This window comes from Temnothorax nylanderi, unplaced genomic scaffold (genome assembly GCF_030848795.1).
Source record: "Temnothorax nylanderi isolate EJ_2023f unplaced genomic scaffold, tnyl_v1.0 TNYL_tig0479_pilon, whole genome shotgun sequence".
Taxonomy (NCBI): domain Eukaryota; kingdom Metazoa; phylum Arthropoda; class Insecta; order Hymenoptera; family Formicidae; genus Temnothorax; species Temnothorax nylanderi.
The window spans coordinates 41,937-68,615 of NW_027249541.1; the positions used below are offsets into that span (position 1 = coordinate 41,937).

General features: G+C 34.6%; 3 protein-coding genes across 4 annotated transcripts in view; 1 reads left to right on the forward strand and 2 right to left on the reverse strand.

Annotated features, from left to right (window-relative positions):
- Window positions 1–26,679, forward strand: part of LOC139783217 (uncharacterized) — a 73,478-nt gene that overhangs the window by 5,344 nt on the left and 41,455 nt on the right. The window lies entirely within an intron of this gene.
- Window positions 609–3,232, reverse strand: LOC139783216 (uncharacterized). Its single transcript, XM_071722369.1, has 4 exons — window positions 2,852–3,232; window positions 2,218–2,657; window positions 1,511–1,685; window positions 609–978 (listed from the first exon to the last, which is right to left on the reverse strand). The coding sequence occupies exons 1-4, from the start codon at window positions 3,230–3,232 to the stop codon at window positions 688–690; spliced, it is 1,287 nt and encodes a 428-aa protein (XP_071578470.1). The 3' UTR covers window positions 609–687.
- On the reverse strand, window positions 7,220–25,317 carry LOC139783214 (uncharacterized). The gene is made up of 3 exons (XM_071722368.1): window positions 24,845–25,317; window positions 14,194–14,390; window positions 7,220–10,054 (listed from the first exon to the last, which is right to left on the reverse strand). Exons 1-3 carry the CDS (start codon window positions 25,035–25,037, stop codon window positions 8,114–8,116), a joined length of 2,331 nt encoding a protein of 776 aa, XP_071578469.1. The 5' UTR covers window positions 25,038–25,317; the 3' UTR covers window positions 7,220–8,113.

Here is a 26,679-nt window from a genome sequence, read left to right on the forward strand (position 1 = left end):
CTTGATTTTTAAACGTTGATATTAATAAAAAATTGAAAGAGACTGGAGAGAGAAGATTGATACATTTCGAAATATACATATATACAAACAATAAAGTAAATTAAAACGTTTATTGTTATTCCTTCATATACAATTTGCATATATTGCCTATTAGAAAAAAATATTATATCAATCTTTGATCACACGAGATATCGTTACAGTAGGTATATAATACATAAAAACAGATTATTAAGAATTATTCTTTTAATTGCATATATCTTGTGTGCATATTATACGTGCATTGTATAGTAATAAGATTGCGACAATCATAGCGCAGATCACAGCTTTCAATTGAATTCTAATTAAACATTTTATCGCTTTAACAATTAAACACACTTTTTCGTAAAAAATGATGATAATATTCAATAATTTAGAATATTTAGATATCACCGAATGTAGGCTTATTTTCTTATTTAGCTTACTTATGAAGCAGATAAACAAAGGATTAGTAGAAAATATATTAATAAAATCTATTCAATGCGAAAGCATCTTTTATTACTCTTATTTAGAGAGTTAGAGAGATCTTCGATACTTGATTCAATTTTTTGTGTATTATTCTTTCCTTTCCTCGCGAAAAGTATTCATCACAAAATTATTATAATGGAGACAAATATTACAAATTAAAGTCTGCCAATATTTTCCATTTCATTATATTGCACTAGATTCACTAGAACGTCGGAGAAATGGTTTTCTGATGTGAGCGGTCTTAATCAACGTCGGTTCTTGTACGGAGACTCTCTCGATCTTTGTGGCAGGTTCCACGATATCGTATTCTTGAAAAGTTTCAATTGGTTTGTTAACAACGATACGACGAGTGGAAACGCGTTCTCCGGTTGGTTCCGCGTGTTTCGCAGTTGGCGTCGCGGAAAGAACACGCGCTCGGACGTGACCGACATCTTCAATCAATGTCCCAGTTGTATCGTCGTGACTAAAATCCAACTGGAAATTGTGTTTTTCTCATTAACACTTACATGTAAAAGTTTGATTTTCTGAACAAAAAATCGAGTTAGGAGAATACTGTGTATTAATTGCTGTTACATTACGGAATAGCTGTGCATAAGTATTTTATACATTATACTTATATACATATATGATATCAGCAAAGTCAGAAGGTCATAATATAGGCGCATGTATGAGAGAATTAATATAATATTCACATCAGCTATTTAAGAAAATTAAGTAAAGTGAAAAACAGGCCAACTTGTATATCACTCTCTCTATAGGTACGGAGAATTAATTTTGCAAAGAAATTGATATCGATAAATAATTTGATATCGAAGAGTTGATCGATCAACAATTAACTATTAAAATCTTGCGAACGTTTCTGTTGGTGATTTAAGAAATAATCTTCTTTCTAAGAAGTAATCTTGTATTAAATATTTTTGAAAACAATTTGGCGCTTATTAATATAAATAGCATTGTGAAAAAGACATAAAATTTAACATAACGGTAAGAGAATCGTCCCACGTACCTCGGCGACACCGCCACGAGCAGTCAGGAGTTCAATTAGTCTGTTTTGATTGATTTTATTATTTTCGGCATTAATTTTTTGACTAGATATCACAATTGGAGAAGGATCGTGAGCGGCAAATCGCGCGATAGGTGTACCATCCGATTCAGCGATTACACGGTGCTTAGAAGTGCGAGGATGTAAAAGAAAAAATGTCGCAAGGATGTATTTTAATTGTAATATATTTTGTGTTGCGATATAATTATCAATTTAGCTCTTTTACAGAAAGCCTAGCGTTTTCATATATAAAAGACCCCCCTTCTGTAGAAAAACTTTGTTGAAATCACTATGAGACTATTGTAGAAGAAAAGATTTCAGTTGTGCCCCTGTGCCATACATCATGTACAGCCTCGTGCCTGTACAGCTTTTACTGCAGAGAGTAGGTACTTAACGAATGTACGATAAATTTGGAACGCGACGTACGCATTTTAGATTAGAATATTACAATATTTTCACAAAGGATTACATTTTTGTTATACATTTTCTCGTGTAAGAAATCTTTATATTATACTATGCACTATGCAGTATGCGATAACACGTTAAACAGAAAATTAATTTCTTTGATTTTCTTATATCTCACAAAAAATCAGAGATATCCGAGATAAAGATTATTTAGATTATATATATATATATATGTATATTGATATATAATATGTATAAGATTGCTTACCTGAGGAAGGCGCGCTTGATTGATAGTGCCACGAAAATCAGGGTTTTCAACTACAATAGATTCGTTCTCCAAGTCGTTAGAACCGGAAATAATCGACGCAGGTGTCGATGAAGGGAGTAACAGAGGTGACGGTGTCGCGTGAATAGCTGGTGCATGAGAGATAACAGGGGCGACCGTAATATGTACGGGTGCATGTGCGATTACAGGGATGGCAGCTGGTGCGACTGGTGCATCGGCGATAGCACCGGCATGAGCGTAGATGCCATGAGTTTGAGGATAGGTCAGAGGTAGGTTGTTAGTTAAAGACTGGATCACGGCTGGTCCTTTCTGTATCTTAGACGTCGGCTCGTCGAGCTCAAGTACGACTGATCCAACTGGACGGATAATTACTCGTTCTTCAATGTCATAAAATTGTTTTTGGATCGCTGGACGACGTACCTGATGATGCATATATATAGATTTATTGCATACAAACACATGATTATACATTTTATCTTTAATACAAATATATGAATACAAATCGTATCTCATATTACTGTGTCAAATTACTGTGCCATCGACGTTTTCAATCGACATATATAATATACATATATATATATATATATATATATATATATATTATATACACCTACCTCAATTTTCCAAGTGGTAATCGCAGGCTTTACTACGTTAACCTGCTTTTGTAATAGACCAGGTTGAGCTTCGATCGTGGTGACCGGTACTTGAGATATTGTCGGTACATGCTTGACGAAAGACACCGCGGCTACCGCGGGCACCTGAGCGGTCGCGTATCCGACGTGATTAGTTTCAATCTTTGCGGAAGTTGCAGGTGTTGCATATCGAAGGTGAGTCGCGACCGTTCGTAGTGGCGTAGCAGAGGTATATGCGAGGGGTGCTTCCTCAAAGTCGTTGACGTACGTCACCCCTGCCGGATTCAAATACGGCATCTTGACAGCCACATGGTCGCACAGACCGATGTGCAGCAACGCTATCGTTATCACGAATAACTGCATTCTGGGAGTAAAATGTTAAGCGACATCAAATTTTTCAATTTGAATGATCGACGTGGGACCAATCTCAATCATGTTGTAATCCATCGTGATAATGTTGATCGCATAGTTAAATAAATCAAAAGTTAGAATTTATAGAGACATTTTGATAATCAGCGATCGTAGCAAGCGATTCGTTGCTTACCAATTAGAGTAATAATAAAGAAAAGTATTTTTACAATAGTAAAAGTAATCTATTCTTGAATTTTAAATTGTTCTCTATTTGCAACACGCAATTTTAATTGCAATTTTTTTAGTGATTTTATGTAATAACACATCTACTTATCACTCCAACAGAGAGCATCCTTGTATATTTGTTGTATCGCTATATTAGGACACCTTTAATAATAAAAGTTAACAATAAAATTCTTCTTTTGTGCGCGCGCGCAAGCGTATGTCTGTCATGAATATAATTAAGCGTTTATTTATCAAAAGACTTCGATACAATAACTTTAATTTATAATTACTATCTTATATTTAAAGGCAAAGTAATCTTTCTGAAAATCATCACCTGTGAGAGAATACTGATCTCCATACACTTTCAAAACACACTGGGCTAATGGTGCATGAAGCAACGAAGGGTTGTGAGACTGTTTTGGCCGTGGTATTCGAGCTTGTTTATATGGGCCCACAGTGGGCATACAGTCGCCCCTTCCAGCGAAGATAACCATACCGATGCCCCTTCCAACAATGCAAAGATCAGGCTCGCGAAATCCGGTCAAAATTAGGTCAATCTGTCTCCGTGTACCAATTCAAGCTCGCAAATAATTCGATTCATATATCGATCAAACTGATGATATAATATTATTTATAAACTGACAAATATATGTGTTCCGTTATATATAAATCTCAAGAGTTTTACTAAAACAAGCTAGCAATCATGATACTCCATACCATATTGCAACGACTGTTAAAAAATATATCGTGAAATAGACTTTAGATCCAATGTATTGCATGTGGACTGTGGACATGTGTCGTGGACATTTAGACAAATGTGCAAGAGTTTATTCCATCGATTTATTATAAGTAATTGATCGTTACACCGCTCATTCGAGCCAGTACTAATTGATACAGAGATGAAATAAATTGAAAAACTGATTGTTGAAAGAAAATTGGTCTAGCTAGAAAATTGATCAGCTAAGATAATACAGATGTTTGATGTTATTTTAAACAATTCGGAATATTTACATCAACATTAAATGAGCCACAGTTTGATTTAAATAATGAAAACTTACAGATATTATACTCTATAATATATGTAATCTTGTAGGATAACAACAAAAAAAAACAAAAATAAAGAGAAAGTTTGCTTCGATGAAACGTGAGGTTATCCATATTTGTTAATATTTTTTCTATTTTACTTTCTTTTTTGCTCAGGACAAATTATTGTAAGGACAAATATATAAAAAATTATGCAATGTATTATTCTTACAATTAGCATAATATTTTTTTGAAGATATATTATCATTATTCTTATATCAAACAGTTATTATCTTAACAAGTATAATATTATTATTGCGCGATAAAGATTACACACAAACTCTTACTTCTAGAATATAAATTAATAAAAATAATATATACATTAATATTTTTTTAACATTTTAACTCTAGACACTCTAACTCCAAACTTTCTTTCACAACCACTTGAAAGTGAAAACAATGAATTTTGTCCGGTCAGTAACTCTTTTTGAAAAGCCTCTCTCAATTATTATTCATGTCGAATTCTCACCTTGGATCTACTTAAAATTCCGGTACGGAATTGCATGTGTCTTAAGAATGATTTCTTTCTCGAATTTAATTTATAGACGTGCAAGAAATCTCTTAAATTAATCGTATTTTTACTTATAGATTTTTCAATGAAACGCACGCGTTATGTATAAAAATTCATTTCGAAGAATAAGTAAATTATATTGATAAAATTATAATATAAGAATCTATTTCCAAAATTTGTAAACTCTATTTAAACAATAACATATTTATTACTAAAGTAATATAAGACATTATATTACTCCAGAAAAAAATTTTTTTTTAATTTTTATTTTTCATTTAAACTTGTAAGAATTTATGCAAATTAGTAAGTCATTTCTTATAGACAAGCAAGTTTAGTATTGATAAAAAATATAAATTAACATAAATTATTGCTTACATTGTTCAGAATAATATCTAGACAAGTTTTTATTATGTACGTACTTATATGCATGTGTGTGTGTGTGTGTGTGTGTGTGTGTGTGTGTGTGTGTGTGTGTGTGTGTGTGTGTGTGTGTGTGTGTGTGTGTGTGTGTGTGTGTGGGATAGTTTCTAAATCTTTGTAATTCAAAAACATGCATAATAAACGTTCTTATTCTTCGTTCAAGTTACGAAAGAAAGTAATGGTTTTAACTCAAACCGGTTTAACAGGTTTCACGTAAAATGTTATTTAAATATCGATCCTGGGATTAAAAAAATATGCATCTTGTTGGCAAATTTAATTGGTTTACGTTTAAAAAATATCGATATGTTCTTGATCTCCCGTTTTTTACATTGCTTGGCTCAATTTTATTGCATTATGCCTAATAGTGCAACAACATCTTTTATAAATACAAACAGTAAAACAAAGTGAAACAGAATACATGAATAAATAGATATTGACACGAATTGTTAGGAAAGCTATGATAAAACTAATCAAATTTTGCGAGAAACATGTAGTGATTATACGCATTTTTTAATGAACAATATTTGCAATACATGAGACACCTACAATCATGCACTTACAGATTAATGCAAGTAATTTTTTAATGATGAAGGGGAGGGAGAAGGAGGGGGAGAGAGAGAGAGAGAGATTTGTAATAGTATCTAAAATAAGAATGTTTAATAACAACTTTGCGTAATTAAACACATAACAATTTGTGCGAACAATATATAGATGATAATTTCTTTATCTTTTGACTTATTCATCTTTATGTTTATTTGTATTTTATCTGCAGATCCGAAAGTAAAGCAAAGCACACATTCTTAGGATGTTCTCGAATGGTGGCGCCCAAAAGACCGGTCGTCCTTCGTAACGAAATCGTATCAAAGCTATAATTAACAAAAGCATATATATATATATATATATATATATATATATATACTCTTATTCGGCTTGTTCTTATATAAGAATATTGATATACATACCCTTGGTTACACCAACCGGTTCAGGGATATTGATGTTGATTATTTTGAACATATATGTCTGGATATACTCATATTCACAGAATAGATTTATATTCTTACGTGTGTGTGTGTGTATTCTAGAGTGCTAACTAATAATATTTTAGTTTAAGATAAGTTTTAGATAAAAGGTGGAGGGTTCAGAGAGGGCCAATAAACGATCTTATTAGATTTTGGGTCCGCGGCCCGTGTTGGGCCCAAGTTAAATTTTTTAAATGGAAAGCCCCATTTTTTACTGTATCATCTTTTTCTACTAATTAATTTAAACAACTTTTGTCTGCAACATTTTTTTTATTCCAGAAAAGTTTATTTCTCACGACTACAATTGCGGCAATACGTGTATTGAAACGTTACAGTAGCGTAACGTTTCAATACACGTATTGCCAATTGTAGTCGTGAGAAATAAACTTTTCTGGTTTAATCATTATTGGCGGAACAAACAATTAATTTCGATTTTTTTTATTTTCCTTATACTTTTTGAGATATTCAAGGAAAACTTGGTAACTTCTTCAATATTTAGCTTACGATATTTCGATAACTGTTTGTCAGGGACAAAAATGGTATAGGACTTTTCGACTTGATTTATTTAAAAAAAATTGGGGTACTATTGCAACAGCATATTCTTGAGACGAAATCAAGTCAAAAAGTCCTATATCACTTAAAATGTTAAAGCATTTCGTTTTCTTGTATTGATAAAAATTGCAAAAAAAATGTACAAGTAAATAAGAGATAGGAAAGAAAGTACGTAAGCACGAAGCAAAATTTTAAAATGTTTTATGTGGTTTTAATATATTTTTATTAGTTAAAAATCTAATATTTACAAAAAAGTATAAATTAATAATCATTCGAGACTCAGCACCGTCGCACTTACTATTTACTAGATAATATCGCGCAAGGCGGATTTATTGCAAATGCCTTTCGATTATAAATTACATTTTGTTTGTTATCATAGACATCATCAAGAAAATATTCTTTTAAATTATATTTGTATTTTTCTTAATGTGCTCTACAGATTTCTCTAAAGTCTGCTATAGTATATTTGTAATTTTACAAGAAAATTTACTTTACGCTCTCCGGATGGATATTAACATATCCATCTTTTGTCTCTTGACTTTTTTCGTGAGGAAATCATTTATTGATTTAATGTAAAAAACTTGTGTATATATTATTAATTTATTTAATACCATTCGGAAAGCATTGTTAACACCAAAAATTGAAATCGCGTAAAAAATAACCCGAACGTTCCTTCTTTATCGAGTTTACGAGCTGGTATCGAAAAATAGGCTTAGAAAGGATCACTAGTCATAAAATAATAAAAGGAAATTAAAAACAATCATCGATATTGGTATTAGTATTAGAGCGAATTTGTCCAATTGGCATAAGGCCCCAAAGAAGCTTTCAATCAAAATTAAGTCGTGAGAACGGAAAAAGAAACTAGAAAAATTTGCACTTGTAAACATTGATCTTTTTAACTGGCATCATTTATCGTTTCACATAAGTTTGGAACAAAAGAGGGAAAGAAAATTATGCCATCCAATGTAAGAGAAATAAATTTAGATTTAGACTATAATAGTAACGCGTTCAGGTTTCTCCAAGTATTCGTTTATCATTTTTTGACGACAACGACAACGACGAAGACGATAAAGATGACCGCGATCACTCGTTACTTCTGAGCGACGGTTGTTTGGTGCCAAAACTAGGTTCCAAGGGCACCAAAAAAGTGACTTTTTCACTAGCATTAGCGTCATCTGGTTTCAGAATAGGCGTATTCTTTCTAATGGGTCTTCGCGATCGCTGTAGAACCTCCTCGTACGTAACGTATTCAGGTCTAACCGCTGGTCGCTGTTTCTTCAAGTAGTACACGGCGGAGGTATTCTCCGGCACGTAGCTCGGCTGAGTCGGCTTTACCGTCTGAGGTATCGGGGTTACGCTGTAACCGGCGTTAATCAGAGCGGACAACTCTTCCTGCGTCAGAGATTGCTGTTCCTTAGGAGAGGGAACACGTATGACTTGAGGGCTGTTTAACTGCCCTTGATCGACAATCTCTTCGATGGTGAGGGACTTGACCGGCGACTTTTTCAAGAGACCCGATTGAGAAATATAAACGGAGGACTGAGTCGGTGGAACTTTGAGTTTGTGCGCTTGACGAGGTTGATTGATAACAGGTTGAACGTAAGCCTGCTCTTGAATGGTAGACTCACTGGAGTCTGGTTTAGTCACCGATCTAGAAGCGTAGGTGGAGCCGGAAGCCTGATACTTGTTGACGTCGTCATTGGTAAAATAGTTATTAGGTGCCGGGAGCTTGGGAGTGCTAGGTAAAAGGTACTGGATGACCGGTGTGCCGTCAGGATTTGCTTTCTTGGCCTCTGCCTGAGCTCTGGCGGCTGCCAAAATCTCACTGTTGGCTTTGGCGCGTGACTGCTGATAGACTTTGTACAACGCTTCGGCTTGAGCCTGCGCCAGCGCCTGAGCTTGGGCTTGGGCACGCAACTGATTTCTCTCAAAGTTCAAAGCGTCGTGATGAGCCTTCTCCTGGGCCTTGACATGGGCCTGCTGCTGAGCTTCGACTTGACGTATGGCATCGGAGTGGGCCTTGTATTCAGCAGCTGCTTGAAGTCTTCTGGCTTCGGCGGCCTCGGCAGCCGCCTGCGCTTTCAACTTTGCCCTGTACGCGGCCTCTGGGTCCTTGGGTTGCAGCTGGCCCTCGATGTGAGCTCGCCCGGCATCGCTCACGTGATCTCCTTGTTGAATTTGTTCCAAAGCGCTCTGCTGCCTGTATCTCTCGTGATCGATTCTGATTTGTTCTAGAGCAGCGTCGTGATGTTTCTGATACGATGCCTGGGCGATTTTCTGAAAAGCTAAGGCCTGCGCCTCGGCCTGGGCCTGAGCCCTGGCGTTCGCTTCGGCTTCCGCCTGGGCTTTCAGCTGAGCGCCGTCATCCACGTAGTCGTATTGCGGAGACGGTCTGAAGGCTTCGACACCCTTTGGCGAATAATCAGCCGGTTGCGCCGTTTGATATTGAATTTGGACCGGCTGCTCGATTGACTGATACGTCGCCGCCACTCGTTGCTGCGGCGGATAACGAGGGGGCGGACTAGTTTCGATATGGTATTGCTCGGGTAACTGAGACGCCGGGGTCGCCGTTGATTTGATGTACTCTTGTTGCGGATAGCCGGTTTTAGGCTGCGTCGGAATCAGGTTAAACTCTTGGGCCTGATTGGCGGATACCAGTTGTAGCAACTCTTGCTCGAACGTGCCCAGCTTCGGTGAGGTGTACGATTCTACCTGATACGTGGACGCTCCGGATGGCCCGCGCGTCGATTGCAATGCCACGGCACGATTTTGCGCCTCGACCTGCGCCTGAGCTTGCGCTACAGCCTCAGCTTGAATCAACGCCTGGGGATGTAGCTGAGGTCTCGGTCTCGGAGGAACCACGGCGGGTTTGCGATAATTGTAGTATGCCTGCTGCAACGTCTGCTGCTGTTTGGCATAATCTGGAAGAGGCCTACGCTGTGGCGCATTATTGGGTCTTGTGGCGTATGGCTGCGGTTCGGTTCCGGTGAATTGTCGCAACACGGCTAAATATTCGGGTGACAGCTGAAATTTGCACATTTTTCTACATTAGCGTTAAACGATAATATGTTCGCATTGAAACGATAAGTTTTGTCTTAATCTTAATGGTGTTTCGATCAACGTTAAAAGACAGATGGCGGACCAATGGTTTTTAAGCAACGCTCGCACACGATGAAATTTTAAATATACTTACATATAAGATTACATGTTACATGTTAACACAACTTAAATGTTATGCGCGGCTAAATAATTAAATTTCAGAAATTGAGCGAACGTAAACTGAAACGTACAAAAGATATCTCTACCGTTGAGACAAGATATATATATATATATATGTATATGTATATGCATATGTATATGTCTGCCAGTGCATATAGCTGCCATAACTGCAATTTATCATTCAAATTGGTCAACTTTCTCAGATATATCGAGATGCAATTGAAAATGCAAATTAATAAATGAGAAATAAATCAAAGACACAGACGCGAACATATAAGAAATAGCAATCGAAGGTGATAGATCCCATTTCACTCCATCTTTGTGTTGAACTTGATCTTACGAGCAGACGGCAAACAGATGATCGAAGGTTATTGTTCCGTGAACGAGTAGTCGCAACAGCTCGGCGGATGAGCTAGTAACCGATAAAGAAGCGACGGTCATGAAAATGACTCATCCCGCTATAACGGTACACAAGGCCGCGGGGAAGGCTATAATTCTCTATAAACGTACGAGATTTGATAAAACTGGGAACTTATATATCTGGTTGTCAGTGGGTGTGGTTGTACCGGTTCTGTCAGGTCGGGGCGATTAGAAGGCGTGCAAACTTGCAAGCGTTATGCAAGCGAGCGATTGCATTCGAACACGGCGCTGTCGAGCGATCACGAGCGACCGCGTAGGAGGCACACACGTACATATCGACAAAATCTCTTTCTCTTTTTCTTCTAACCGAACCCCTTATATGGATTTGTGAATGCGTTAATCTAATATTGTTTACCGAATCGATGCGATGGTAATCGACAATAATAAAGATTTATCCATATCTTTGTACTTTCGCTGCACACACACACACATATATATATATATATATATATATATATATATCCCTTGCAAGATGTTTTATCATCATCAATATAAATTTATATGGAATACAATATTTTTTACAGTACTCCTGTCTCTTTAACTTGATCTATAACACGAGAGAAACTGTCGCTTATTTAACATACTATATTTATTATTTAATATTTATTATTTATTATTTATTAATTGTACAAAAGAATCTTTGTATATTTTACTATTTAGATGCTCTCAAGAAATATATAACATATGAATAGAGAAGTAGATTATATTACATAATATATACATATACATATAATATACAATACAATGATATAAAAGGTAAATTTTGTTACAAGAAATCGAAACAAAAGTGGATACACTGATTTTGTTGAAATTTCTATTTAGCTTTTTTATTAATTTCTGTCTTACTTGTTTCTCATAATTAACTGATGAATTATTTCGCTGCAGTATATATTTTTACGAAAAAGTAATGTTGTGCTAAAGATATTTTTGTTTTATTGTTTGTAGATAATTCTATCGTGATATAGAAAATGATTTCGAAACTTTTGAAAAATACATTAAATTGAAGACGTTAAGCTAGAAGATATGTAAATATACATAGAATTTCATTTTATTGATAAAACTCTTGAAAATATTGTATACATTTTATTCCTTGTATATAACTATATCACGTTTCTTATATGTATATCGCAGCCCGAGAAGAATACTGTCACAACTCAAAAAGTGTCAATTTTGAGTTAAGTGCATAAAAAGTATGCCTAAGATGTTACCTACAATAGTGTCCTATATAATAGTGTCACAAGTCTATATGCGAAATCCGCTGCACGGGGAACGATGTATTGTTGTTTTTTTAAACTGGTTATGTTAATTGCGATTTCCTGGATGAATAGCTAGTATCATAAGTGAATTGACAAGTAAATCACAACAGACCTCGTCAAGAAACAATATAAGTTTCATTATATAACAAAATATCATAATAGTAATTGCGTTAGTTATTCACAATTCAAAAAAATTGAAACTTGCACATTGCTTCCTCATAATTACAGATCGCTACCATTGCTCCTATTTTATTTCGCTCACAAAGCTCCTCTTATGAGGAAGCTTGCATTTTATTTGATGCATAATTATTAGTATTTATTAGTTTGGCTTTCTCATAGAGAAAGCTTTATGAGCGAAATAAAATAGGAGCAATGGTAGCGATCTGTAATAATGAGGAAGCAATGTGCAAGTTTCTAATTTGTACACTTTTTTAAATTTTAAATTTAACTTTTTTATGAATTATAGAGGGTCAGCTTAGTAGCACAAGTGGGGTTTTACAATTGGGAGTTCAAGCTACATGTCCATTTATGGACTTCGCATATGGACCTTTAATCGCGTATAAAGCTGGGTCTAATCAACCAAATCTTAAAGAATTATATATGAAATAAGGATATAGAAAAGACTCTGAAGGATATAATAGAATTATAAATAGCCAGATATCTCAAAATTGGTAGAAGTTAGAGCAACCACGGATATTTCTCAAAAAATTCAAAATTTTATAAAGAAAGAATCTTTTTACCGATCATCGCCAAATTCAATACCAATCTTCCTTTAATGATACTCTATATAAAAAATTACATGTATAACTTGTACACTTTTTAAGAAGAAATCGGTAACCTCTTCACCGATCCTCGCAAAATTCAATAACAACCTTCCTCAATACATTTTCTAGGCAAAAATCGGTAATTCCTTCACCGATCCTCGCCAAATTCAAAACAACCTTCCCCTTTAATGATATTTTATATAAGATTATACATGTACAACTTGTACACTTTTTAGGCAAAAATCGGCAATCCTTTCACTGATTCTCGCCAAATTCAATACCATTTATTACTACCTTTAATGATACTTTATCCATAAAAAAAAATTAAGTTTGATATCTCAAAATTTGCGGAAATTAGAGCAATTACGTAGATTTTTTTAGACGGAAATCGGTAACCCCTTTATTATTAGCAATTTTTCTCATTCTATTATATTCTTTAGTTTTTTCTCTCTCCCTCTACCCCTATTACATATATAATTCTTTAAGATTCGGATGATTAGTTCTTGAGTTATAGATAAATGTGTACATACATACACACATACGCACATACGGACATTTAGTTTTAATGCGATTTTCCGACGTTTTAGAACATTCAGAACACATTGGCATCGAAAACTGAAAAAAACAATTTTTTTCTTCGGTCTTTTCTATCCCTATTTTATATATAATTTTTTAAGATTTGGTTGATTAGATCTAGATTTATACGCGATCAAAGGACAGGTCCATACACGAGATTTACGAAAACAAAGCTTTCTCTATGAGGTAGCAAAAATTGAATTAAGTTTGTTTTTCCTCTCTTCCGAAAACTGTGAATTTTTGAGTTGTGACAGTATTTTTCTCGGGGTGCAATATATATATATATATATATATATATATATATGAAATTTATGTATTTCAATAATATAATCAACTCAATGATATTAACCATAAATATTTAGTTCCATCTTTAAAGACCTATGTAGCGCCTACAAATGTTATTTTAAAGCTACATAAGTATTAGTGATAATTATTTTAAAAATTTCAAGCTTATAAAAGTTTAATTTCTTTAACAAAAAAGGATAAAGCGCTGAGAAAGAGAGAGAGAGAGAGAGAGAGGTGCCCAGCGTTTCACGGCTTTTGTAGCATGGAATGTACAATCTCTCGTTATCCTCGAAGTGCACTGGTGAAATGGAAATCCTCGTATAAGTAATGAAAGTAATGGAGTCGAGCCATGACTACTACCACGTTGCATCAGAACGCCTAGATCTTAAAAGCGGACTTAGGAGTCTCTCTCTCTCTCTCTCTCTCTCTCTCTCTTTCTCTGCCATTCGTTCAAGCATCGTAGAAAAATACTCTGTTCATGGCTAGTTAGTCAGCACGTTAGTGGGTGATAGGCGGTCAATAGTCATGGTTGACCAACGACAATAATGTTAAATATTCGATGAAACATTTGTTACTGAACATTCTACGATGCGATTAGTTATCATGTTGAAATTTAACGGATGTATACAGTATTATTTCATACCTCTTGAGAGTCATCACCGTGTCGAATAACGAATTGGCTAGGTGAAGCCCCATAAATGGCGCTGCTTGAAACTGGTGACCTCTTGACAGGATCTTTGATATCAATCTCTAGCAAAACAATGTCATCGGCATTGGCCGCCGATGATACCGTCTTCTTGGTGACGCTGGTCTCCTCTCCAACAGAGATTGTCAAGAGACCTGTTAATTTCAAATATTATAACATACAAAACTATTGTTTGTTTAGAAATTTAGACTATTTTGATTTAAATTAAAGATTACTTTATCTAAAAATTAAAATTACGTTAACAGATGTTTTATCAACAAATATATATACATATGTGTGTGTGTGTGTGTGTGTGTGTGTGTGTGTGTGTGTGTGTGTGTGTGTGTGTGTTAATATTCTTTTCATACTTCGCTCGCATGATAAAATTATATTTAGAAATTCTTCAGAACATGAACATTGTCCACTGCATAAAATGTCAAATACTATCTAAATATCCTTTTGGAGTTTGATAGTTGAATAATCGAACGTGGAAGTGACTTTTACCTGTATCGTTCTGCCTGACCGCGAACGCTTAGAACGGAGCTGGGAAAGCAACGTGGAGAAAGTTACAAGCGACGTGCGCTCAAGAAACTCTTCCCACGGATTTTGCTTTCAACATTTTCAGACGCCTCGTCGTGGCGGAAAGAGATAAGCATATGAATTCGCATATACGATTCGGCTAACAAACTGGAACGCGTTAATTCTTAAGGACTTTTTACGCTATGACAATAAAATCAGAAAAGGTATCTTACGTATCGATAAAATTACCGAAAAGTTTGATCTCAATTTATATTGCTGTTTTGCATTAGTACACAGCTTGAACGGAACTTGATAATGAGAAAGTCGACAAATCTCATTTTCTTCCGAGAGGACAAGGTAAAATTAAAATTGTATTGCAAAACTTACGTTGTAAAAATAAAAGATCAATATTCGTATACAAAAACATTTCATGTACTATGTAGGTACTACTTACAGCAGTGTTTTTTCATGAGTTAATAGTCAAAGTCATGTATAGCCTTTGTTAGAACGCCGGATTAATTCATTACAATGTCTTTGTTTCTGATGCTAAGATATATTTTATTGGCTTTATTGTAAATTTTGTTGGAACGTTGTGTACTTGCCTCGATAACTCTAATAAACTCTCTACATTGATAATTCATATTTCAGGATAAATATATTTAATCTTAATGTAATCGTTTATGGTACTTGAAATGCTTAAATAGTTGAATATTGTATACATATATATAAGTAGTTCTTAAAACGGTTTTTCAACTAGTTCTAATGAATTAAAAGTTTAGTTTTGACGATTATTCTTGTGTGATCCTGAAAGTGAGGTTGAGGAAAGTTTTCCTTCTTACTTTGTTTTTTTTCTCTTTATGCCTAGACCATCACGTAAGCGAGGCGTAATGATCATGATCTCGCAAAACACGCGCCTTTATTACCAGTTTCCTCTTCGGCAATCTACCCGCCACTAAGAATCACAAGTTATTATCGCAAAACTTGGTTTATACATCATACCGTGAAAATATAATTGTAGTGCTTTGATGAGAAACGGTAAGGGTATAAAAGAGTGCTTCGAGGAAGCAATGTCTTGCTACCTTGTTACGATTTTTTAACAGAGATGAATTTATTTTCTAAAAATATGCTGTTGGAAAGAATATGGTGTTGGAAAGATCATCTTTCAAAGATGTGATGTAAGAAAGATTATATATATACATATATATATTGTAAATTAAATAAAACTTTCAATACTTAATTAAAAATAAAAAAATATTGCAACTTCTATTTAAAGCAAATTAGAATTAAATCGATATAAAATGTAGCTAATAAAAAATATTTTATTTTATTTAAAAGAAATTTTCATACTTTAATTCATCGTCACACTGTAAGATTTCCAGCATAAAGAATCTTCCTTGACCCATTTTCTTTTTCCTCTTTCAAGTTAATCTTAAATTGATCTATCATTTTCTTTATCCTTTGTTAAGTTGATCTTTTTCAAAAACCAATTATTTCATTAAATTACTTTCATTAAATTAAATAAAAATTTTCTAACAAATTTACCTTCTCAATATGTTTGAATGAGTTCTTTATTAAAATTTAGACAGGTTTTATTTGTGGGTTTACTGATGTAAAAAAGTGCATTTAAGTGTATAATATAACGTATAAAAAATGAAAAGTTTTAATAAATTATATATTTGCTGGAAATTGTCGCATTGAGAAAAGAGACGTAAAATGTGTCTGTATGTCGAAGAATTTTTATCCTGAAAATTTCATATTATATATTATAATTGAGAAAGACATTTTGAAATAAATCATTGCATTACTTTGCTTCCTGTAGAAGCTATGTTTAAACGCGGTCGCGCAGGTCCTTATTTTGAAATAGCAGAGAGGAAAGCGCGCAAGCAATCCGCAAGCGGTTAACTTTCCTTCTTTTGTTAGTCCGTGAGATATTCCACGGATGTGCGTAATTTTTCCCTCGTTGAGTAATACTACGTGCGCGTCCTTAGGAGGAAGCCACAGTTAAGTAACATCCCCCATACCGCGAATGCACGCACACGATTAACAAATCTCACCTAATTAACGCGTCGCGGAGTTTGCACCTTTAATATTATTCAATTTAATATCATCAATTTATCAATTTACATTTATATATATTTACATATTTACATTTGTGTACTTTACGTTTATCGCGCTCTGAAGGTTGTTAATGTGTGATATTTTTCGATTATTAAATTTTTCGATTATTAAATTAAATAGATATTGGTGTGTCACAAATTTTTAGATGTAGATGAAAGCAATATACCTACAAAGTTATATTCTTTATTATTCATTTTTCAAGTAAACATTACTTTAACGGCATGTAAATTGTAGTGATGTACAATGTCGAAAGTTGAATAATTATCATTATTTACAGGTATCTTAAATTAATTTCACATCGGTATTGCTTTTATATATATTTTAAACAAAATTGCATTAAATTTGTTACAAGACATTTTTTCGCTTTGCGAAAAGATATAGCTTGGATATTGTCCTAATTACGTGTGTGTGTGTGTGTGTGTGTGTGTGTGTGTGTGTGTGTGTGTGTGTGTGTGTGTGTGTGTGTGTGTGTGTGTGTGTGTGTGTGTGAGTTGAAATGTTTCAATATATCCGACAATAATATAATACAATCGTGGAAATGTAGATAATGTGTATTCAATGTGCATTAACTATAGCATAAGCTTTGCTCTCATATACAAAGATATTAATTATCTGACCTTTTTCACGCCTCAAATTATTTCATTGGCATAAAGTCAGAAACGCGGTCTATTATTCTCACTGTGCACACGAGAAGAGTACAGTACGTGTGAGCGTATTGTATGATCTTCCCATGTTATTTTACTTTATTCCTTCGATTCTCTTCGCTCCTACTATCATTATTTACATTACATTATATTGTAATTACGAGCGATAATCATTAACAGTAGAAACATATCTATATGCATACACATACTATTCCTTGCAAAACTTATTACGCATCTGAAAGCTTTCACAATGGGATATATATTTCAGTGTTAGTCCAGTCGCCAGGTCGATTGAGCATTTTTTTCGAGGTTCATGGCTTAAGTTAATGTTTTTTTATGTTTTTTGGTCGTAGAACAAGAATCTGTAAATAGTTTTTTCGTAAGTCGATGCAATAAAAAGTTATTAACAATTTATTTGTTTAAATTGCCCTAGCGATCAAACTATACATCCTATAAGAAAATGAACTAGAGAAAATTTATTCCTCTTTTCACGACGAACAAAATGGCGTTTGAATTTTTCCAAAATCTTGATTATTGACGGAAATATGTCCATTTTTAGGTAATTACTGCTTACGCGTCGCGGCGTACCCTAGGCGTGCGCGCTCGCGCTCAATTGTACCATACATGAGTTTTGCTCCTTTAATTTTAATTTAATTTGCAAGTTCAGAGTTTCAATTGTTTTAACGATACAATTGAGCGCGAGCGCGCACGTCTAGGGTACGCCGCGACGCGTAGGCAGTAATTACTTGAAAATTGACATATTTCCGTCAATAATCAAGATTTTGGAAAAATTCAAACGCCATTTTGTTCGTCGTGAAAAGAGGAACAAATTTTCTCCAGTTCATTTTTTTATAGGATGTATAATTTGATCGCTAGGGCAATTTAAACAAATAAATTGTTAATAACTTTTTATTGCATCGACTTACGAAAAAACTATTTACAGATTCTTGTTCTACGACCCAAAAAACATAAAAAAAACATTAACTTAAGGATGTATTACCTATTACCTATACCTTCCCAGCCAAAAGTACAGTAATCTGAGAAATCCAATTATATCGGTTGTATGCATACTTTAACGGCTTACTACTATTTAATATCATAACAAGGACATTAATGTTACTTATTTAAGTGATTTTAATCAGTTTTTATGATTATTAACAGCGTATTTGTAAATATTCTTAAGGATGTATGTCCGTTCAGTCAAAATAAAGGGATCAAGCTGAAATTTACCGAGATTGTGCACTTATATGTCCTAAAAACCTGTGTTAAATTTCAGATCGATTGTCTGACTCGTTTAAAAGATATTAATTTTTTAATCAAAATTAAATTAATTATCAAAATTAAAAAATTAATATCTTTTAAACGAGTCAGACAATCGATCTAAAATTTAACACAGGTTTTTAGGACATATAAGTGCACAATCTCTGTAAATTTCAGCTTGATCCCTTTATTTTGACTAAACGGACATACATCCTTAAGAATATTTACAAATACGCTGTTAATAATCATAAAAACTGGTTAAAATCACTTAAATAAGTAACATTAATGTCCTTGTTAAGATATTAAATAGTGATAAGCCGTTAAAGTATGCATACAACCAATATAATTGGATTTCTCAGATTACTGTACTTTTGGCTGGGAAGGTATAGGTAATACATCCTTAAGCCATGAACCTCGAAAAAAATGCTCAATCGACCTGGCGACTGGACTATGTCAAATTATGCACTCTATTGTAACGTGTTCTAATCGAGATCTAATCTTGAAAAGAGATGGACGGAAATTATTTATTAGTTTCAGCAACTTTGAGGAGGGGGTATTCTGGGTTGAAACGTCGTGAGAGAAAAGGTATTTTTTCGGAATTTTTTTATAACGAAAACAAAAAAAGCGAATAATGCTAAACTTTGCATGTTCTTTTAAACTTATTTTAAAAATATATTTATATTTTCTAATTAACAAAACTAGGAGCTTGCAAGAAAAAACGTATATGGACGGTGTAAATGATTCTGTTCTAAGTATGTAAAACGCAAAAACCAAAAAATTTCTTATTCAGGAGAAATGTGGCTGTTGTCTAGAACTAAACCAATATTTCTATTCTGGACAAAATGGCGGCCGTTTTATTAAAAATATTATAGTTTTCCTAAAAATTTTGTTACTATTTTATTAAAAGGGAAAAACTAATAAACGTATAATGTTTCTATCTACGTATAATTCTAATCTAGTTCAGACGATAGCCACACTTCCTCTGAATAAGAAAGTTTTCGGTTTTTGCGTTTCAGATACCTTATAGAACTAGAACAGCTGGAATCATAAAATAAAAATATATTTAAAATATTTGAAGAATATTTTTATTTTAAAAATATTTTTAAAATAAGACTAAAAGAACATGCAAAGTTGAACGTTATTCGCAATTTTTGTTTTTTTACAAAAAATTCTTGAAAAATACCTTTTTTACGACTTTTCATTTTCAAACCAGAATACCCCCTTAAGTGTAATGATAGGCGCTATACGATATTTCGTCCTAAATAAATATCTACAACAAAATGACATAAAAATGTTAATGTCAACGCACCGTTTTGAATTGTTACGTACATATGGGCTTTAATTTTTTTTTTTTCAGGGAAAATTTATAATGATCAATTTTTCTTCTTTCCCGCCGAACGTATAAATTATAATTACCACCGAGCAAAGATTCGATCAGTATAACACGAATAAGCGGTCTTTCAAAACCGCGGCATTAGGTTTAATAGGTTCGAGCGTTAGATTAGAGGTGAAATTAGTGATGCAATAAGGACAATGCGAAACCACGCCATCGACCTTTCACTTTCGGATAATCTGTCCCGAGTATAATATCTGATCGTGATCGAGATTCCTCAAGGCCATATAATATTTCTACTCTATTCTGACAAAAAAAGGAATATTTGGATATTGATATTTTAAAATACATTTGCTTGAAAAATGAATCTTGTTTAAAAAGAAATAAACGAGAAAGCTCATTGAAAACTATTGTTAGTTTAGATATTACAATGCACATCATTCTGTATATCATGTGATGATGTTTGTTATGTTTGTCATGTATCAGCAAATGTTATGTTTCGTTTCCTTAATTTTTTGATTCTTTCTCCTTCAGTCCTTTTCTTTTTTAAATCTAAAATAATTAAGTACGATAAACGATAAAGTCGAGCCTTAATAGCATTAGCGCTATTCAGAATCAAATATAAATTAATATTATTTAATTAAATTAATATAGGTTGTATTAATATAGTATGTATATATATTAAATACTAAACTTACGATACTTGAATAAATAAACGCGAGGATTGTGAAATTTGTTTAAGAGTTTATTTAAGAGTATTTAACTAACGATAAGTGTTCTATATGAGGATCGGTAAACGTAAGTAAGAATGGAAAAGTAAGGCCCTAGAAGACAGAAAAAGATGTAAAAGAGCTTTGACTGCGATATTCCATACTGGCAATGGATAATGGTAGCTATACTAGCGTATATTCTGTGACATATTATTACTAGCAGTTTTCACTTTTCGTTCTAGCTCTTCAAGCTGTGCGCAAGACTTCCGCCTCAATCGCGGGCCATTGTATTACCCATCCTGGGTCGTTCGCGTATAATATGATATGCATGAGGAATATATATGTACAAATATACAAAAGTTCTCAAACAACATTATCCAGAGATCTCTCTCTCTCTCTCTCTCTCTCTACACACACACACACACACACACACACACACACACACACATATATGCGTGGGTCATTCCTATACGCGACGCGAAACATCGCGCGAAAGCAAGACGAAACGCGAGACGAAAATTGTAAGTACATTCGGCAAAATACCATTGTATGTACCATTATATGTGTATAGCGTGTACGTATAGCGATCTTCCGTCTCGACTACTTTCGGTTTTCAAGTTGGTTGCAGTTGCAGCTGCAACTCGGTATTACGGAAGGTATATTGGTTAGAAAGGCGATACCGTTCGTTCACGCGGTTTATGTTCGACGTCGATTTCTCAATCGATGGCGATACGAGCGCGTGAGATTTTTTTGTCTCTCTTGACTGTCGTGACCACCATGATTGATTTGTATCACAAATGATTTTAATACATATAAAGTAAGTAAATAATAAATCTAAAAAAATAAAAATAATTGTCATGGTCGAGTATTCGATGGTTAACGATAACGCCTGTAAATAAATGCCATTGTTCACCGCGAGTGGTTCCATGTGAAGCGACACGTGTATAATTTGTATATAAAAACTATACCTACAGTTATAACTACATTAACTACATGTAGGAAATTTTCTGGGTGATAAATTGTAAAAAATACAATTAATACAATTGACGATATACGTGACTTCTTCTCTATATATCATTGATTATAAATTACAGTTGTTTATTATTAGGTACCTTTGATATGCAACTTTGATATCATAAACATTTTTGTTACTAAAAATAAATATTGTGGAACAGATGGAATGACATAAACTTCTTACTTCTTACTTCTTACATCTCCATTGTAAACAAGTTTTTTTTTATTTTTTTAAAAATTACTGTTATCTATATTATATACTATCTCGTTGTTTCGCCCCAAATCTATTAAAAAAATATATATATTTTGTAGCAAGTAAATATTTGATATATGTGCATACAATTGATGCAATTAATCTAATGCAGAATCAGGAAAATACAACGATAAAGATTTCATCGCGAAGCACGTAGTGTGAGAGTAAAAATCTATCTCGTCGTATTATAGCGACGACGTGGAAGATCTCGATAACATGCAATAATAGCCTAGGAAGGAAACGCGTTTCTTAACTTGACGCTTTTTTTATACGTTGAGGGAAGCGGGAGATCATGAAACGCAGATTCGAGTTCTCATTGCGGCATTGTATCAGCGTGTCGAGGAGGAAATTAGGTAAAGAGACCCTCCGGCTTCTCGTGCGATTATCATTACGTGATTACGTGGGTTCCCGTTCGAAGATGAGAAAATCCGATAGCTTCGCATTATGAGAAGGATGTTTTGCACAGCGGTGTCATGGACTATGGATGAAGAAACTCGTAAACTTGGTAAAAATAAAATTGCATGGCGAACGTGTCGAGTGGAAATCGAAAGACTGTAGGACATAGTCGTTCTCTGAGTAAACGTGTGTCAGAGAGAAGTAACTTTCTATCGGTCTAATACTTGAACATTGCCATCTGTATTGCTACTACTAGTTGAACTACAGTAAAACTGCATTAAATCATGTTACATTCATTAAACGTGAACATTTCAGTTTATCAATCAGAAATATATTGACAATAGAGAAAAACAGATTGAGAAAAACAATGCTGTATCAATGCAAACACATTTATAAACACGTTTATACGATCTATATAAGATCTTGTAAAACATCTTTATATAAAACATGAATGTGTCACTCTATCGTTCTTCTAAACTTCTAAAGCGTAAATTTTGGGATTTTAAAATATGAGATAATCTTGGAATATTTTTCAAGTGAATACTTAATTACGAGACGCATGTGTATAATAGAATGGATTCTTTACGCGAGTATAATAGTTGATACAACATCTCGGAAGTTGGTATAATACAATCGGCCGGTAACCTGGAAAGTTAATGCATTCATTGCAATTCATTGGAGATTTACGACAGTTTATGCGTAATTATCTCTCATTATAGTTAATTGGATCTGCTCTCATCTAGGCACTTTGCAATCGAATTGACTTTCCCATCTTCGAATAGATAGTGACATTTCACTTTTGCAAGACTCTTTTATTCTTATATCATTATGTTAATCTCGAATCTCCCGCACATAAAGATTATATCTTCAAATAAAATGTTAAGTATTAATTTTATTGATAAAAGAGAGCCCACAACGGACCAATTACTAACATTTCTATCAGTCAGTATAACGTTTGCACATATAAAATTTGTCGTGATGGTAAACGATAGGTTTCGAGAATTGCGCCAAGAATCTTATTACATTTGGTTTTTTATCTTTATCAATTCTTTCAAAGAATTGGAGCTATTGTACTGTTTAAAGCCATTACTAAGGTATTTATTGCGTTCTATTAAATAAAAAGTATTGCTATCGATGTAATAAAAGTCTGTGGAGAACTCATCAGCGCGTGTGTAAACGAATGTCGCGTATTGAATATTGCCATGTAATGTATAACGCCATTTAATGTATCGCATTGTAGAACGCGATTTATATAAGATAGAGATAGAGACGACTGGCAGTATTAAATGTAGTACCTACATCCCTCTCCAAGACTACATCCCTCCAGCTATAATATGTGCATCGCTATATATTGATATTTCCAAAGCAATCATTTCAAGTAATTATTTATTATAGTATTTTCGTTTATAGATTTGTGTTTAAAACGCGAATCATTAATCAATCGAGAAACAGCTGTACGGAGCATGGGAATTACACTAATCCGATAATCTGACAAAGATTATCTGGCAAGTTTTGTGGTAATCTTAAAATCTTTAATAAAATACGCGCGTAGCTCAAAACAATGAATTCAAAAATATTTAAGAAAGGTTTTTCGCGATACACCTATACTAATTACTCGATCGTTAATAAAAGAAATTAAATAGAATGAATTATTTATTTATAATAAAATAAAAGTTTTTTTAATCAAAGTTATTTAAATACGCGTATGTTATTTTATTTGAGATTTACATAAAAAGCCTTTGTGTAGTAGCTTTGCTGAAATTAACAGATTTTATTCAGTTTGTCTCATAGTCAGCCAACTGACAATGAGATTTATACTATTTAAAAATTAAACGCGCATCTAGCGCTCTCAAAATAAAAATCAAAAATCTACTTAAACATTTTCAACATTTGAAAAATATTTTATCGTGATTCGCGCTATTATTTTCGTCAAAGAACAAAAACGCAAAGTGATCTTTCTGTATACTTAAACATAGAGATATAATATTCGCGGATATATCTACATATATGGTATATATATACAGAGTAGACATAGACTAAAACAAATCCAAAATGCGCTTTCTTCAGCTTTTCGCAAATGGTTCCATCTCCTAGATTCCTGAGAACAGCAGAATCCATTTTTCCCGCACAAAATTCACAGCCGCGCCGCGTTTCGCGGTAAGAAACACACACGCGTGGGGTTTTATCGCGTCGCACGTATCATACACAGCCGCAGCGTATCGTTCCACAGGGAAGTACATATAACAAGACATCGACAAGAGGAAACGATGTGGATCGGGTCGTAAGCACTTTTGCCGAAGCACCCTGTGAAAATTTCGTCCTTTTTCCCGCGAAAATGTGACGATGGTGTGATCGCACTCACCTGCGAGGATAAGCAGCCACATGGTGAGAGCAAATGAGTGACGGAACGCCGAGCGAATGTTTGGTGGAAGTGGAGTTGTAGTGGCTTTATAGTCCGAGGGGAAAGGCCGCGCCCGCGGTCCGGACCAGGTGGGGTTCTCATATCCGCCACTTTTCCGCAGCGTATCGCGCACTCGAGCGCACATTCGGCACATACTCGGCGTATAGGCGCGCAAGTCCTGCCGTGTTGCGTCGCGTCGCGTCGCGTCGCGTCGCGTCGCGTCAGACTCCTACTTTATTTTTTCCTTACTTTCTCCATTATTTCCATATCATGCGTTTGGCCTAAACCTAAACTGGAGTTTTATTATTTACGTATTAACGAAACAAAGGGTAGAGAGCGCGACAACCAATGATCACCGACCAGCGCGGCGATCATCCCTACACTATCCGTCGACTAGTCATCGTTACGATCGTTACTCGTTACTCGTTGTTAGCCCGGTAGACGAGTTATAGTAAAGAGTTATAGTAAGACGAGATACACGTACCGTAGATACAATTCCGTTTGATTTGATTTCCAAACTGGATCGGTTACTACTCTCTGGTACTGGCGCTATATCGCAATCACGCGCGCCATGCGCCATGCAACAGCCGCACTCGCGGCTTCCAGGCTTCCACCAACCAGGCTTCCTTCCAGGACTTTTCTCGTAGCGTGTCGTAGATTGTATAAATTTACATTGTATACTCTAGTTGTATAAGTAAACTCGCGCGATGCACGTGTGCATGCGAGCTGGTGTGACTAAGTGCACACGAAAGATATGAAAGATACGAGAGTGCGGCCGCTTTGCTCGCTATAAAGCGAGCTGCCACCGCGCCGCGCCGTGGGAAAGGCAATCGGTCGGTCGGTCGGTCGGTCGGTCGTTCGCAAGAAAAACAGCCGGGATATAAATTAGATGAATGCGTGCTCCCGAAACCGCTTTCAATTCGTCTTCGTGCGCAAATGACACATACCTATGTATAACTTATTGTTAGACAGAAACTGAAAACAAAAATAAACACGAAAACTTGGCACATGTTTTTACGTTTTACGTTTTCCATTGTGCGATGTTATTTTAGATAAGTTCCAGGATGGAGAGTATTATATTAAGAATGTTGACGAAACACTTTTATTCTCTCTCTTTCAGCAAATGATATCCAAAGCTGTATATCTTGACGACGGTATCTCTTTTGTTGACGCTTATAAGAGAGCTGTATATCTCTATAGAGCTGAGATACGCGATAAAGATTATTAAATCATTTTTATCGCATTTCGCCTTTTTGCCCTTATTTTTGTGAAAAATTTGTGGTTGCAATTTATTTGTCAAATTTGATGTACATGTGGCATTTGGGTTGCGTCGACATTAGATCTAGATACATCGGTGTTTGGTTTTTTCACGAAACTGCGGCATACGCAGGCCTTTGCTGGCGTGTGCCGCGATACTTTCGCATCGCGATCTCACGCCGTTTATTCGCCGTAAGCGAGCGTGTGACTCGTTAATAAAAAAATCGTGATTGCACGAATTTAGACGGTCAGATGATAACTAAAATGGTAGAAAAATGCGATCCCTCTCTCTCTCTCTCTCTCTCTCTCTGTGTGTGTGTGTGTGTGTGTGTGTGTGTGTGTGTGTTCGGGTACTTTACAATGTCTTTTCAAAAATTTCTTTTCAGCAAAAACGTCATGTTCAGCAACGTCTGAATAGCTCAAATATCTGTTTGACATACACGAAATTAATCAATATTTAATTATTTTAGTATATTTGGTAAATAGTATCTGATTTCTCATCGTGTGATCCGCATGAGGCATCCTCTTGTCAGAATTAC

What these genes read in the sequence shown, in the direction of transcription:
- LOC139783216 (XM_071722369.1), bottom strand. Translation starts at nt 3,232, where the DNA reads ATGCAGTTATTCGTGATAACGATAGCGTTGCTGCACATCGGTCTGTGC. An exon ending in CAAGCGCGCCTTCCTCAGGT is followed by an intron (nt 1,686 to 2,217) that starts AAGCAATCTTAT and finishes TCTTTTACATCC; the next exon opens with TCGCACTTCTAAGCACCGTG. An exon ending in CTCGTGGCGGTGTCGCCGAG is followed by an intron (nt 979 to 1,510) that starts GTACGTGGGACG and finishes CACAATTTCCAG; the next exon opens with TTGGATTTTAGTCACGACGA.
- LOC139783214 (XM_071722368.1), bottom strand. Translation starts at nt 25,037, where the DNA reads ATGTGCCGAATGTGCGCTCGAGTGCGCGATACGCTGCGGAAAAGTGGC. An exon ending in GTGGCTGCTTATCCTCGCAG is followed by an intron (nt 14,391 to 24,844) that starts GTGAGTGCGATC and finishes TGAAATTAACAG; the next exon opens with GTCTCTTGACAATCTCTGTT. An exon ending in ACGGTGATGACTCTCAAGAG is followed by an intron (nt 10,055 to 14,193) that starts GTATGAAATAAT and finishes TGCAAATTTCAG; the next exon opens with CTGTCACCCGAATATTTAGC.